At 49.2% G+C, this 15260-nt stretch overlaps 1 protein-coding gene across 6 annotated transcripts in view; it reads right to left on the bottom strand.

Moving 5' to 3' along the window:
- ADAMTS14 (ADAM metallopeptidase with thrombospondin type 1 motif 14) overlaps window positions 1–15260 on the bottom strand; it is a 92436-nt gene that overhangs the window by 59174 nt on the left and 18002 nt on the right. For 4 of the 6 annotated variants that reach the window (XM_043926588.1, XM_043926584.1, XM_043926589.1 and 1 more), the window contains exons 3-4: window positions 6522–6699; window positions 2322–2512 (exon numbers count right to left, since the gene is read on the bottom strand). In XM_043926588.1, coding sequence (XP_043782523.1) covers window positions 2322–2512; window positions 6522–6699 — 369 coding nt within the window. The remainder of the gene's footprint in view (window positions 1–2321; window positions 2513–6521; window positions 6700–15260) is intronic. The other 2 variants (XM_043926586.1, XM_043926587.1) reach the window with 1 other exon arrangement.

Here is a 15260-nt window from a genome sequence, read left to right as displayed (position 1 = left end):
TCATTAAAAAGTCAGCAAATGACAAATGCTGGGAAGGGTGTGGAGAAAAGGAAACCCTCCTACACTGTTGGTAGGAATGTAAGTTGGTGCAGCCACTGTGGAGAACAGTAGGGAGGTTCCTCAGAAAACTAAAAACAGAATTACCATGTGATCCAGCAATCCCACTCCTAGGCATATATCCAGACAAAACTATCAGTATAATTCAAAAAGATACATACAACTCTATGTTCATAGCAGCATGATTCACAAGAGCCAAGACATGGAAACAAACTAAATATTCATCAACAGATGCAGGGATAAAGATAATGTGATAAATATGTAGAATGGAATATTACTCAGCCATAAAAAGAAAGAAATAATGCCTTTGCAGCAACATGCAACTAGAGATTACCATACAAGAAAGAGAAAGACAAATATCATATGATATCACTTATATATGGAATGTAAAATATGATACTGATTCATACGTAGAATGTAAAATATGACACAAACAAAGCTATCTATGAAACTGAAAGAGAATCACAGACATAGAGGACAGACTAGGGGTTGCTAAAGGGTAGAGTTGAGGGCGAGATGGAGTGGGAGGTCGGGGTTAGCAGATGTAAGCGTTCGTATACAGGATGGACAAACAACGAGGCCTACAATAGAGCACAGAGAACTATATTCAATATCTTATGATAAACCATAATGGAAAAGAATATTTAAAAAATAATGTGTGTGTATATATATATGTGTGTAATTGAATCACTTTGCCATACAATAGAAATTAACACAACATTGCAAATTAACCACGATTTTTAAAAATTGGAGGAAAAAAAAGTCAGCTTCATAATGCTCATAGCCAGAATCTGTCTTTTTGAGAAGTTGGTCAAGAGAATTAGAAAGTCAGACAGAGAAGAGGACTTGAAGAGTCCATGTAGGCCTCTAGTACCAATTACACTTAAAACAGTTCCATCCTGTTCTCCCACATCCTGGCCCATATGTTTAGCCCTGTTTTCCTTAGTCTAGTTCAAGTTTGTTTTGCATCATTTGTAAGTTACAGAGTCGGAAGGATAAAGGTCCCTTGCCTGAGGTCACACAGCTAACAAGGGGCTGGCCGCATGCCCTCCCAGCAGCTACCTCACCTCCCATGTGGCTGGATTATGGACACCAGACAGCACACGCAGCATCATCAAGAGGAAACTTCTTTTGTCTCTGGTCAGGGAGCTATAGCAGTAAGAATCAGCCTCACTGAAAAGATCCTCAACATTGCTATTTTATTTTGCTATAAATGTTGCCGGAGGATTGGCATGACCATGGGGTTGACGCTTCTGCTTATCAACTGTTCCATTCCCAGAGATGTGTTATCACTCCCCTCATGAAAGTCACATTATCATCAATGTCCACCGTTGGCCCCACTTGCAACTAGACTGGTCCCCTCCTCCCAGAGCCACAGCCACAGGCACTTCCAACAAAGGCCTCTTGTCAGAAGAGAACCCGTGCAAAGCCCACCTCTGATGTTTTCCACCTCCCTTCCTTTCTGGTCTCCCTCATCTCTGCATCTTTAGGTCAGAGCTGCCCATCTGTAGCCCAGAGGCCAAATGTGACATGTAGATAGGTTTCATTCAGCATTCACAGCATTTTTATTTTAGCATTTTAAAAATTAGGAGTTTCACTTAGATATCACAATTTAAATTTCCCATATAAAAAGTTAAAAAAAAAAACTATCTGCATTTCTGACTTAAAAAAAAACTGGCCTATCCATGACAAGAGCCCTGCATCTCTGCATGAGCACCTCTGGCAACAACTGAGCAGTAACCACTCACTGTGGACAGTGCATGGCCTCTCTGCTTCACCTGTCTCAAAATTTACCCAGAACCCTCATTTTTCCTGCCTGCCTGATCTCTGTGAACACCCAGGGCCACACAATGGGGGGCTGGGATCTCTGCTTACACATCGACAGCCCAGTGGCCAGTCTCTCCAGCCTAGGATTGGGCATTTTCCCCAGATGATGAATCTCAGGGAAATCCCTTCAACTCTAAGACAAGTGGGACCCCTGGCCTCACCTGACCCAGGCTCTGAATATGTCCAAGCCCAGAAACCACTGACCACAAGCTCCAGTTTGCCTGTAGGTACCTCAGCACAGTCACATGCAGCTGACACCAGGCCAAGGTCCAGGATGCACACCAGGCCAGCTCAGGCTCACCTTAACATGGAAACCATTCAGCTGGATGTGGGAGCAGGCAGTGACTTCCCTGAGCCCACCCGGAAAACCAGCGCCACCAAACCAGTGGCCCCCACCACAGCCCCGGCACCCAGCCCCGGGCCTTGGGCACACTCACGATATTCATGAGGGTGAGGACGTAGTTCTGCACGTGCTCCTTGCCGTGGAAGCGCACCACCGAGTCGTCCACCACCAGCAGCACCTCGATGCTGTAGCTGCCCGGCGTGGCGTGTCGCCGCTTCCGCTCTGCTTCTCCCAGCCGGTCCCCCACCAGGCCCAGCAGGTTGGGAAGGTCGCCCAGGCCAAAAGCTGGAACCAGGACGGGAAGAGACGGAGGTTCAAATCCACGTGAGGAACTGTCACCATGATGCCGCCCGCTGAGCCCCCTGCCTCTGACAGCATGAGGGTTTGTGCCAGGCCAGGTAATGGGTGGGCTTGAGCCCTCCCCCTGACGTGAGGATGTGGCAACTCTCTGAGGCAGTGAGGAGCGGAGAGGTGAGAACTGGCCCGGGCTCCAGTTCCCTCTCAGTTCTATCTCCCTGTCACGTCCCAGCCCAAGCCCCTCCACCTCTCTGCGCTCCCCTCCCCTCCTGTGACATGGGAAGGAATAATCCTTGATCTCCTGCCAGACATGCTTGCTGTAAAAATCAAAGATGGCAGTGGGTAGAAACATCATAATACAGGAAAAAATGTTTTGTGATATTACCATGGCCTATGGAGGGCATTTTAGGGACCCGTGGAGGATTCCCCACGCCCCTCAAATCCCTCTCAATCATTGCCAGCAACTCCAAATTTCCCCATCACAGCTTTGACCTTTTAGCTAAGGTTATTTATTTAACCAGCATTTATTAACTTGTATGACATAATCTAGGAGCTGTCGAACCTTTTCTGTAAAGGATCAGATAGTAAACATTTTAGGGTTTGTGGTTCATCTGGTCCATCTCAGCTCTTCAATTTGACTACTGAAATATAAAAGCAGCTACAGACAATATATAAACAAATGAGTGTCTCTGGGTTTCAATAAAACTTTATTTACAAAAACAAGTGGTAGGCCTCATTTAGCTCATGGACCTTAGTTGGCTGACTCCTAATTGAATCCAATCCAATCGTTAAAGACAACTCTATCAGATTATTGACTCCATTATACAAATAAACAAGCTAAGATTCAAAGTAGCCTGTCCAGGTCTGTCTGAATCAAAAGGTCATGCTTTGAAACATATGGCTATTTAGAAAGGTAACATCTCAAGCAGTTATCAGTCATTTACACCATAGCCCGAATAAGGGCTGGAGCAACATTTGTTGGGGCAGTGGAGTGAAGAGTGCATGAGGACAGCATAGGGGAAGCTTTGGAAGCAGGATAGGAGGCAAGGGTCTCTCAAAAAAGCTGCAAATGTCTTAATGACTTTCCTACCATCCCACCCTGAAGCTGATTCTTGTGCACTGATTTCTAAGAATATTCATTTATCCACAGTTATTTGAAAACCCCTCTGCCTGCAAGATGGGGCTGAGGCTGTAAAGATGCCACCACTACAGTCCCAGCACATATCCAGAGGTGTGGCTGCCGAAGGGGCCCCATACTTACTAGACAGGAGGGTTGACTAGGGCAGTCTTCCACACCAAGACCCAAACCAGGATTGGGGAGCTGGGAGAGGCTTCTGGAGGAGGGCACGCCTGAGCCTGAGCCGGCCGGAGGGGGAGCAGGAGACCTGCTGCAGCATGGGGACCAGAGGGTTCTGAGAAGAGGGAGATGCAACTGCAGGACCCACTGTGAGTGAGGGTAAGGAGCTACCGTCCACAGTGTGGTAACCCTCAGGGATGACTCGATGGGTGCCCAAGTTCTGCTTCTAAGCCTCCATGCACATGGGTACTCCAGGGACTGAAGGCTGAGTGTGGAGCAAAAGGAAATCACAGTGCTCACGCTGTTTCTATTTTCCCTTTGGTTAGTGGCACTGCCATGCAAAGGAATCTGCCATGCCCTAGATTTAAGAGTTGGGGAATGTACGGCCACTGTGCCTAGAGGAGAGAGCAGAAATGGGCAGCTGGCCCTCTGGGCAATGCACAGGTTGGTGAGCAGGGCTTGGGCCAGTGTCCGCCCTCACTGCCCCTCAGGCCAGTGCCTCTCTCTTTGCAGATGACACTGCACCAGAGCTCCCGGGGGCCCTGCTATCTGAGCCCAACAGTGAGCGCAGCAGCCCAGAGACAAATTCCTGGGGGAGAGGGGAAGAGACTCCCAGGATGGGAGGAGGAAGGTCAAAGGCTCTCTCCATGGAGTGAGTTGAATCATAATAGCCACTCCCAACACACGAGCAGTGCCTGGAGGTCTCAGCACTGCAAGGGCAAAGGGAAACTCGACTCCTCACAGCTCTCTTTACCAGGTCTGTCAAAGACAGGCTCAGAGAGGTCACCTGACTCATCTCAGGTCACACAGCAAGTTCATGGCAAACATCCAGAAAGTAAACCCAGGCCTGCCCCTCTCCATTATCACACTCTAACAGGGTCCACCCAGATTTCTCTCTCAAAAAACCATGAGAGGCACTGGGGAGGGCCTGCTGACATCAGCCACAGACCTTGGAGATGATCCATTCACACCCTCTTCTATGTGTCTCTCATCTTTCAGGCCACATATAGGGAATTCTCAAAGCAGGAAGGGTGGGGGCAGGAGGTCACCAGAAACTTTCAATGAGCCCACCCAAGAAGCCTCAAGAAAATGTAAAATGGTGCAACTGCTTTGGAAAACAGTTTGGCAGTTCCCCCAAAAGTTAAACACAGTATTACCATAGGACCTACATCTTTACAGCATCTTACGTATATACTGAAAACAATGGAAAACATATGTTCGCATGAAAATTTGTACATGAATGTTCACGGCAGCATTATCATAATAGCCACCAAATGAAAACAACCCAAATGTCCACCAACAGATGAACAGATAGACAAAATGTAGTTTCTCTATGGGGTGGAATATTACTCTGCCATGAAAAGGAGTGAAGTACTAAGACACGCACCAGCAGAGATTGACCTTACTTACTCAGTGACAGAAAGCCAGTCACAAAAGGCCACAGACTGTACGATTCCATCTGTAGGGGATGTCCAAAAGAGACAAAGCTCTAGAGAGAGAAGGTCGATTAGTAGTTGCCAGGGAGCTGAGAAGGGGAAAATGGGAGTGACAACTGATTCATCGGTATGTGGTATTTTTACGGGAGTGATGGAAATGTTCTAGGATTAGATAATGGTGATGGTGATCCCATTAACGTGGGATGTAATTGTGATGGTGTTCACAATAATGGTGATCCCACAAAACTGTGAATATAGTTTTAAAAAAAACTGAATTGTATACATTAAAATGGATTTTCTCCCAATTAAAAAAAGGCAGCAACAGCAGCCTTAAGCCCCAGGCTGGCTGGCTGCCCTTGAGGGGATGAACTGTACTGGTGTTTGGTAGCCCTGAACTCCAGCCAAAGAGCCAGAATTCTGGCTACAGGCACACAAGCATCCAGGTTCCAGTGACCTAGGTGGTGGGAAGGGGGCTACAGAGCAGGACTGTGGATTGAGGGAGGACAGGACAACATTAGGAGCATGGGAACATCCAGGGCACAGCCTTCGAGGTCAAACCTTTCATCTTAACCAAGAATGTTAAGTGGAGACAGGCACACTCAAAAGAACTTCACATACCAGGTTCAGACCCACTGCTCGCCTTAAAATAACAGAGTCACAGGTTTTCAAGAAAGTCCCCTGTCACCCTTGTCTTTCTAAGAAAGAACCCAGATGGGCCCAGGGCACAACGCTGCCCACAGGAGGCAGAGCCAGGCAACCCAACGAGGGGAGACAGAGCAGCTTTCAAGGCGTGAACCCCACCCGGAGCTCATCACGCTGATGTCATCAGTCTCAAATGGTCTTTTGGACACAGAGCTGACTCTGGTGGCCTGACCCCAGGCAGTCTCCCTACGAGTGCCGAGAACCTCCTTCCTGTGGTTCCCAGGGGTGGAGATGATTTCCAGGGCGAGAAGCTAACTGCAGTCATCCCACCTTCTGTCCTGGCAGAGGAATAGCCTTGCAAAGCAACGCTGAGCCGCTCCGAGACTCAAGGACCACTGTTCAGGGGCTCAAGTTGCTCCTCTGGCCCCTACTCCAGCCTGCTGTGGTAGCCCCTAAAATGGAGGGCAATTTCCCTGCTGGTACAGTAGATCTATGTGGCCCAGACCCATTACACCAACGAGAAGACTGAGGCCAGGAGTTGAAAAGCCCAGGCCAGAAGTTACCTGAAAACATCCCTGCGATGTGGAGGGAGGTAGACCTGGCACCCCTGACCACAGCGTACCTTCATTGTGAAGGTCCCCGAGGGGCTCTGTCCATGGCTGCCTGACAACTTCCCGCCGGTACACCACGTGCTTCCTCCCGCCGGCTTCCGTCTCCTGCTGCCCGCGCTCAAAGGGCTCGATGAAGTAGTCAGTGCTGTCCGTACGGATGAGGCCGGCCTGAACCAGGGATGCGGCAAGCAGGGGGGAAGAGGGAGAGAGCAGAGATGTGAACACACAGCAGAACAGGTGTGCGTGTGTGTGCAAATGAGTGTGACCACACAAGAGCAGGCTCTTCCTCTAGAGGCTTGGGGGCCCTCAGATGCCAGCAGGGAAGTGGGAAGAGGGTGTTAGGCCGCCAAGCAAAGGCCCGCATGCCCATCACAAGCAAAGCAGAGCCACTTTTCTTTTCCTTTGATTTGTTTCTAATTGAAGGATAATTGCCTTATAATATTGTGCTGGTTTCTGCCATACATCAACATGAATCAGCCATAGGTATACACATGTCCCCTCCCTCTTGAACCTCCGGCCCACCTCCCTCCTCATTTCACCCCTCTAGGTTGTCACAGAGCCCTGGCTTGAGTTCCCTGAGTCATAGAGCAAACTTCCACTGGCTCTCTATTTTACATATAGCAGTGTAGATGTTTCCATGCTACTCTCTCCATTCGTCCCACTCTCTCCTTCCCTCCCTCCCTCCCATCGTGTCCATAACAGATCCACTTTTACTGTGCTGTGCACTCATGGGGTTCCACGTAACATTTCCTCTAAACAAAGGTGCATGCATGCTAAGTCGCTCAGTCATGTCCAACTCTTTGCAACCTCATGGACTGTAGCCTGCCAGGCTCCTCTGCCCATGGGATTCTCCAGGCAAGAATGCTGGAGTGGGTTGCCATGCCCTCTTCCAGGGGATCTTCCCGACCCAGGGATTGAACCTGCATCTCTTATGTCTCCTGCATTGGCAGGCGGATTCTTTACCATCAGTGCCACCTGGGAAGCCCCCCTAAGGTGGGCACTGGACCCCAGTTCCAGCAAAGAGTGCTGTTATTTCAGATTTAAAGCATGTGTGTGTGCAGCTCGTGATTGCTGACACTAAACGAGCAAGGACAGTGCCCCAGGAGCATGTGCTTGATGTTTTAATCTGATTTTTCACCTGCATCAAAATAGTCCCTTAAAAATATCAAGTGCTGGCTTTGGAAATAAAAAAACATAAAAATATAACCTGGGTCAAGCCCAGCCAACATGTTATTAGGTCCCAAACGAAGGCAATATTCACAGGGGTAAATGAAACATATAACGAAATGTGTGTGAATACATGTGTAGCTATGCAGTCTCCCACCCCCAAGCACACGTCAGCTCTATAAAGCAGTGAGGGACACCCACCACGGTGCCTGGAAAATAGGAGGCAATCCTTAATAAATACTTACTTGTTGAATTCCTTCACTCATTCAACAAACACCTATGGAGTGCCTACTACATACCAGCCCTGTGCCAGACACTGGGAACGCAGCTGTGAACACAAAACAGGGAATGAAGGAAACCATTTTTATAAATCTATTGGGCCTTCCTGTTTGAATAGGAGCTGCCTCAAAGCAGTCATTACTTTACGCAACTAAATTCCACCAGTTTTCCCACCTCAGCCTGTTTTGAGCTTGCTTCTTAGGGAACTCCCTTCAAGGTTTCCCGCACACACGACATCGAACCTCCCAGAGCAGCCCATCTTCCTCCTGTCCTTCCCAGCAATGTCTCTTCATCAAACTGCCAACACCATTTTGGATCAAAACCAAGAGAGCTGCCTTCTGCACCAATCGGGAGGCCAAAAAATGTTCTAGGGAAATTAGCAGCATTACTGGAGTAAGTCTGGAGCTCCTCAAGGTAACCGTTTTATCAAGAGACACTCAACTGTCTGCAAAAGCTCCAGTCTGCTTATTAAAATGTCAGCGTCAAACTCTATATTAAGCAGGTGTCCTTTCTTTTAAAGTGCTCTCTCTTTTTAACTTCTGTACCTGCCACGTGCCCAGGGCAGTGAAAAATAGATGATGAAGCCCAGCCTTTGGCTATGAGTTGTTCATCATCTGGACGGAGGAGACCACAGAGAAGCAGAAGATGGCCAAACTGCTGGGCTTGGTGCTCTGGGAGGTGTCCCTGATGGACAGGGACCCACCAGGCTCATGGTTGCAAGGGGCAGAAATTCAGCTTGCACCCTCTTGGACCAAAGGGGAGCATGTAGGTCCCTGGACAAACCATGACAGGTACAGGTGCTCGAAATGAGGAGCCCAATGCCTTGGCTCTCTCTGCACCCTCCTCATGGCTCCTCTGCATCAGCTTCACTCCCCCAGACAAGGTATGTTCTCACAGGTACATCTCTGCTCTGACCCCAGAGACAAGAAGGCTTTCCTTGCATAGTCTTATCTGGTACAGCCCAGGAGACCTGTGGTCAGTCTGGCCTGACTCACATGGTCACCCTGGGACTGGTAGTTCTTGCTCGATCCCCATGGCCAGAGGGAGGGTAATTACTATGGGGAAAGAAGGAGAAACTGATGGGGTGGCAAAAGAAACCCACATGAGCTGGAAAGGACACAGCAGGTAAGGGACCTGGATGCAGGTGTAGGAGCAGGAAGAGCCGTGTGGGGTTGGGGAGGCATCCAGGCTCATGGGTAGAGGCTATGCCAAACCTGCACAGAAAGTGTGTTAGTCAGTCGGTCGTGTCTGACTCCATGCGACCCCATGGACAGTAGCCTGCCCAGCTCCTCTGTCCATGGAATTCTCCAGGCAAGAATACTGGACTGGGTAGCCATCCCTTCTCCAAGGGATCTTCCCGACCCAGAGATCAAACCCGGGTCTCCTGCATTGCAGGTGGACTCTTTGCCATCTGAGCCACCAGGGAAGCCCTGCATAAGTGATGGCCAAGTCGAAGAGCCTCTGCCACTGCACAGCCCCTGAAGGAAGCCAGTCTTCCAGGGTACACAGGGCGGCAGGGCCCAGGGCTTTCCACCCAAAGCCACTGCAGCTCAGCTGCCAAGAGAGACTCTCCACCAAGGCCCCCACCCATCCATCCCATCCTACCTTCTGTACGCCCGTCTAGTCCCCAAGGTCAGTGCTCCCATCCCACTGAACCCCCCTGGACCAGGCAAAGCAAGAGACCCTTAAAGCAGTAGTCAGATGACCTGTGCTTCATCCAGGCCAAACTCACACAAACCCAGGCTCACCGAGGGTTGCAGCTGCTCTCTCTCTGCCCATCATATCTCTCCTCTAGCAGAGAAGAGTTCTCTAGACCAGGGGGGCAGAAGACTCCATTCAGCGATCCCCCTGCCCCACACACACACACTGGGTCACTTCACCGTAGCCTCCCCTATTCTGGAACTTGGTTACCCCACTGCCCCAGTCGATTCTTCAGAATCTGGCATGCCCTGTGCCTCACCACCCACTGAGTCACCATGGCCACCAGACCTCAGGGCCTCCCATGAGTGTTGCAGGGTACAGAAAGATGCGCACAGAATGGGCTGGGCTACAAGGCACTCCCTTCCGGCTCATGTCCCCCTTTCAAGATCACCATGTCTGCCCCAGTCTCAGGCCTCAACATCCTAGTCAGGGGACCTCTGATATTTTCCTGGATGCCTCTAGTGACAGAAAGCTCCCCCTCTCAAGATGTAACCTGTTCTCTGCAGGGACACTCTTACTATCTTACTGAGCTGAACACACTTCCCTGCATTCTGCCCTTTGTGAAGTCTTATTACCATCGCTAGTAATAAGTTAGATAGCATCACTGACTCACCGGACACAAATCTGAGCAAACTCCAGGAGACAGTGAGGGACAGAGGAGCCTGGTGCGCTATGGTCCACGGGGTCGCAGAGAGTCAGACACGACTTATCAAATGAATAACAACACTAAGAGTGTCTGCCACTCACATTTACACATCTTAATTCATCTTTACAACAACCCTATGAGGTAGGCACTGATATTAGACCCCATCTCATGGATGAGGAAACAGAGGTACGGAACAATTGAATAACTTGCCCAGAGTCACTCATCGAGTCAGGGACAGCACTAGAGCAGAGCTCAGCTCCATGTGGCTCTTCACCACTAGGCTCCATCACCTCAGGCCATCCCGGGGCTCGCTCCTGACCTGGGGGCCCATTTGGAGCAAGGAGACGTTCCTCTCATAGTCCCATCTGCAAGTCCCTGGGCCTCTGATTCTGACCTTGCAGAGCAAGCAGGTTGTTCACTTCCCACCTCTGGGCAAAAACACTCAATGGAAACCAGTTCACCTTCTACCACTGCCGTGAGGATAAGCAAAAGCTTCAGCATTCAGCCCTAAAGGGAGCCAACCCCGCCCACTGCCCAAGTGACTGCTCCCCTGAAAGGACTCCCACCTCACACACCAGCTCTGCTCCACCAGACAAGGAAGCCTGGGATTCCTGGAACTAGCCTAGCTCCCCCACACATCCTCAGGCCTCTCCCCAGGGAACAGCTAGAAGAACCCCTATTTTCCCACCACAGTTAACTGTTTAGGGAGAAGACCCAAGGCCCTGACATGCAGCCTGGAAAATAAGCTTCAAACATCTTTGTAACTGAAGGCAGTTACACTGCCTGGCACTGAAGGCAGACCTCCCTAGTGATCATCTTCATGTATTTTGGGCGTCACGCCCAGGTCTTGACAGGCAATTCCAATCCAGGTCTGGGCTCTCTCTTAGTGTCTAAGACCCTCCTGCTGGAGAAGGGATGGGAAGGCAGGCCCAGCCACCAGATCAGGAGGCAGCCTGGGCTGGTCCCTTCCCAAGACCCTCGGTTTCCCTGTCTGCACCAGGAGAGGTTTGGCCCATGCTCCCCTTCAGCACCGCCCTGGCCAGGAAACCAGGCACCACTCAGGGCAGACAGACTGGCAACAGGAGCTTTCCGGCTCTCCCCCTCCTCTCCAAATTACTCCTGTCTCTCAATTTATAAGATGTTTATACTTCTGAAAAGTGGTAGCTAATTTTAAGACACTAAAATCAAATCAAATTTCTGTATAAGAAATCAAGAAAGGGGGAGAAAATAAATCCTGGTAGAATGGAAAATAAATGTCAGCCGTATCTGTTTTCACCCATAATTTATTCTTCTGGAAACAGTAAGCAGGAAATATATACTGGAAAGACTTCATGCGATAAAAACAACAACAACAAATAGCTGATTCTATCCAATTGGGCCACACATTGTACAGGCCCTCAGGTAATTTCTCCAAATAGAAACCCACCAGTGGGCAGGCCTGGCCCCCCTCTGCCCTGGTCTGGACCCTTTAACACGGCTGCTTCTGAGGGCCCTTTCCTGAAAGGTGCGTGGCCGATGGAGGGGCCGGTTTGAATTTTCTAATATGGCTGTGACATTGTTTTTGGTTGCAAAGGTGACACCTGCTACTGCAATCTTCATCCAGAGGCCTTCAGGTCATGTTAACTGTGGTTTTCCAGTCCGGTTTCCCCTCAGGAAAAAACCCAAGTCCAAAGTGTAATTCCAGGTCACCTGAAGGAGACAGGTGATGCTTGGGTAGGTGACTTCTGCGGGTCATAAATGAGTTACCAGCAGCTATCTGTCATCAAGGTGAGGTCCCAAATATTTTAGCACATAACTGAAGTCACATTATTTTGAAATTAGTACGTACATGTTAGAATAACATGTTTATTCTAAAATTGCACATACTTGCATGTAAACTGGGAGGGGAGGGTACAATGAGCTAACAGACAGATCTCCAGGGAGGCCACAAAAAGAGATCCCCAAGGGATGCCTTGGACAAGGGCAAGGGTCCATCTGTGCTGAGTCAGGTGCAGAGACAGTGAGCAAGGGTCAGCTTGGGTCCAGGCAGAGCCAGTGACTTGGCTCTGAGAGGACGCTGCAGGTCCTCTGGGAAAAGGGAATCCTGAGGTCCCTTGCTGCACCCTCAGATTGGCTAACTTGTGTCAAATGCCCAGAAGGAGGACCCATTTCAAGATGGAGTAGTGGGCCAGTCTCCCTTTCCTTCTCCTTTCAAAGCCAGTCTCTGTGGGGCCTGCCCAGAAGGGAATCAAGCAGTGCAGGCCACCCCCAACCCAAGCATCCTGCCACCTCCCAAGGAGAGTGTGTTCTCAGGCTTGAACTTGTTCTGGAAATTCCATCATGAGGCTTTTACTGCCAGCTCTGCTGTCTTAGGTTCTAGGCTTCCAGCAAATTTAACCTGAAACTATACCACTGGAGGAGACAAAAGATAACCCAGCAAGTGAAGGCTGGGGTGACATACACAACTAGGAGTGGCATGAGAATCATAAGTGGCCTCCACCAGGTTCTCCCCCAATAGAGCCACTTGCTTCTATCCCCGGTCACTGCCAGCCAGGCTCCTGCTGGCAGACCACATCACCTGCTACAACCTCAGAAACTTTGACTGTGGGTATCTCCTTCTCTCCCTCGATAACTCCAACATGCTGGCTCCAGCTACCATTAAACTTCATTAAGACCTCCAACACATGACCCCACCATTCCACCACTGTCAATCTCCCCTCCAAGTCCTTACCTCCCTTCTTATAACCTTGGACTTCTCCATCATGATACATAGTAGTTCTGCAAACACTCATAACTCTCTCCTGCCCTTCCCTCCATCCTGCTCTCCCAGAGAAGCCTCTGTCCTGATTCAAGCCAAGTCTCCACCCACTCCATGTCTGCACACTGACAGAGGAAATGCACATGGTGCCCATGGGTCTCACTTGAAATCAGTGGCCAGAGCTCTCAGGTGAACATGATGCTCACTGGGGAATCCGCAGCACTGCCCAGTTACCCTGGTGTTCTCACTTTCCCTTGGGCTTGGACGTCTAACACCGTCCCCACCCCCACCCTCTCCTGTTTTCAAGGAGAAAACAGGCACCATCAAGCACGCTCTCCCATCGCAGCATGAACTCCCATAGCTGTGCCCTCCCTTTCCTCCCACCATACACTGAACTTAGGACCATCCCCATCTCACCTCCTCAAGACTTAACTCCTGCAATTAGCATCCCTCTTTACAGCACCCAGGTCCTCCCTCTCTCCTGGATCATTTTGCTGACACATGAATGCACTTGATCTCTGTGAAATTCCCTCCCAGCTCTGCCCAGCTGTTGCCAGGGTCTCTTTTTCCCTCCACAGCACAGCTGTGCACACTTCTCACTGCCTCCACTTCTGTGCCTTGTACCTCTCCTCTATCCACCCCACAGGGGCTTCTAGAACCACTACTTCCAGGAAACTGCCCTCGTCATAGTCACCTGAGACCTCACGTGTTCAGAGCCAGACATCATTTCTTTGTCCTGGTCTCTCTCAGCTCCTCCAGCCACACACATGCTCCCTGGGGACTTCCCCTGATCCCATGGCTTTACATACCATGTATTTTCAGATCTCCCAAATTACATCCTCAGCCCTGACCCCTCCCAGAATTCCACGGAGGAATGTCCAACAGCTTCCCTGATAGAGACCCTGGGCTTCCGCTGGGCACCTCAACCTTTAAAGCAGACCTATTCCTCCCCTTGCCTTCCCCATCTCAGCAAATGACACCCTTTTCCCTAGCTGCTCAAGTCAAAAATTGAGGGGATGAGTGGACCCAAGGATTAGGTTTTTGCAAGTCTTCCAACCTCCCTCATGGTTTTGTTAAGTCAGTTGGATGAAAGATGCATCCAACATAGCCTGCAGGGACCAGTCCCTCTGAGAGGTCATCCTGGGCTGTTGTCTCTGATTCACGACAAGTGTTGGGGGGGCAGCCCTACCCACAAACCCCTATACCCTGAAGCCATCCTTTCCTCCCTCAGTAGGTCCTCGTTTTCATGAAGCATCTACTGCATGCTGGGCTTGATGGTGGGGGTACAAAAGCATAAGAAATCAGCCTCAGCTCTCCTTATGAGTGACATATCTAACATATATAAAGAACACTTACTGCTGAATAATAAAAAGACAGCCCAACTTAAACATGGGGATAGAGAGACTTTCCTGGTGGTCCAGTGGCTAAGATGCCATGCTCCCAATGCAGGGGGCCCAGGTTCAATCCCATAAGCCACAACTGAGATCCTGCTTGCTGCAAATAAGACCCAGCACAGTCAAATAAATAAATTAATAAATAAGTAAATTTTAAAAACAAAAAGCAAAAAAAAAAGAAAGAAAAATGGGGAAAGAATCTGAGCATTTCTCTAAGGAAGATATACAAACAGCCATTAAGCACATGAAAAGATGCTCAGCATCATTAGTCATTATGGAAATGCACATCATAACCACCGTGAGATACTACACACCCACAAGGATGGCTAGAATCAAAAAGTCAGACACCAACAAGTGTTGACAGGGATGTGGAGAAATTCTAACCCCCATACATTGTTGCTGAGAGTATAAGATGATGCAGCCGCTTTGGAAAACAGTCTGACAGTTCACAAGATATTAAACAGAGTTTCCACACGAGCCAGCAATTCTACTCAGTATAAACTCAAGAGAAATGAAAACATAAGTCTACAAAAACCTTTACACAAATGTCCACTGCAGCCAAGACATGGAAACAACCCAAATACCCATCAGCAGATGAATGGATAAGCAAAATGTGATGTATCCGTACAATGGAATGTTATTCAGCCATAAAAAAGAAATGCTGAAAAATTCTACAACATGGATGAATCTTGAAAACATTATGCTAAGTGAAAGAAGTCAGTCACAAAAAGTCACATATTATACAATTCCATTCATGTAAAAGTATAAAACAGGGAAATCTATAGAGACAGAAAATAGATTAGTCGCTGCCAGGGGCTGAGGTAAC

This window comes from Cervus elaphus, chromosome 15 (genome assembly GCF_910594005.1).
Source record: "Cervus elaphus chromosome 15, mCerEla1.1, whole genome shotgun sequence".
In the NCBI taxonomy this organism is placed as follows: domain Eukaryota; kingdom Metazoa; phylum Chordata; class Mammalia; order Artiodactyla; family Cervidae; genus Cervus; species Cervus elaphus.
Note: the sequence above shows the minus strand (reverse complement) of the source record. Positions and strands in the feature narration are given on the sequence as shown.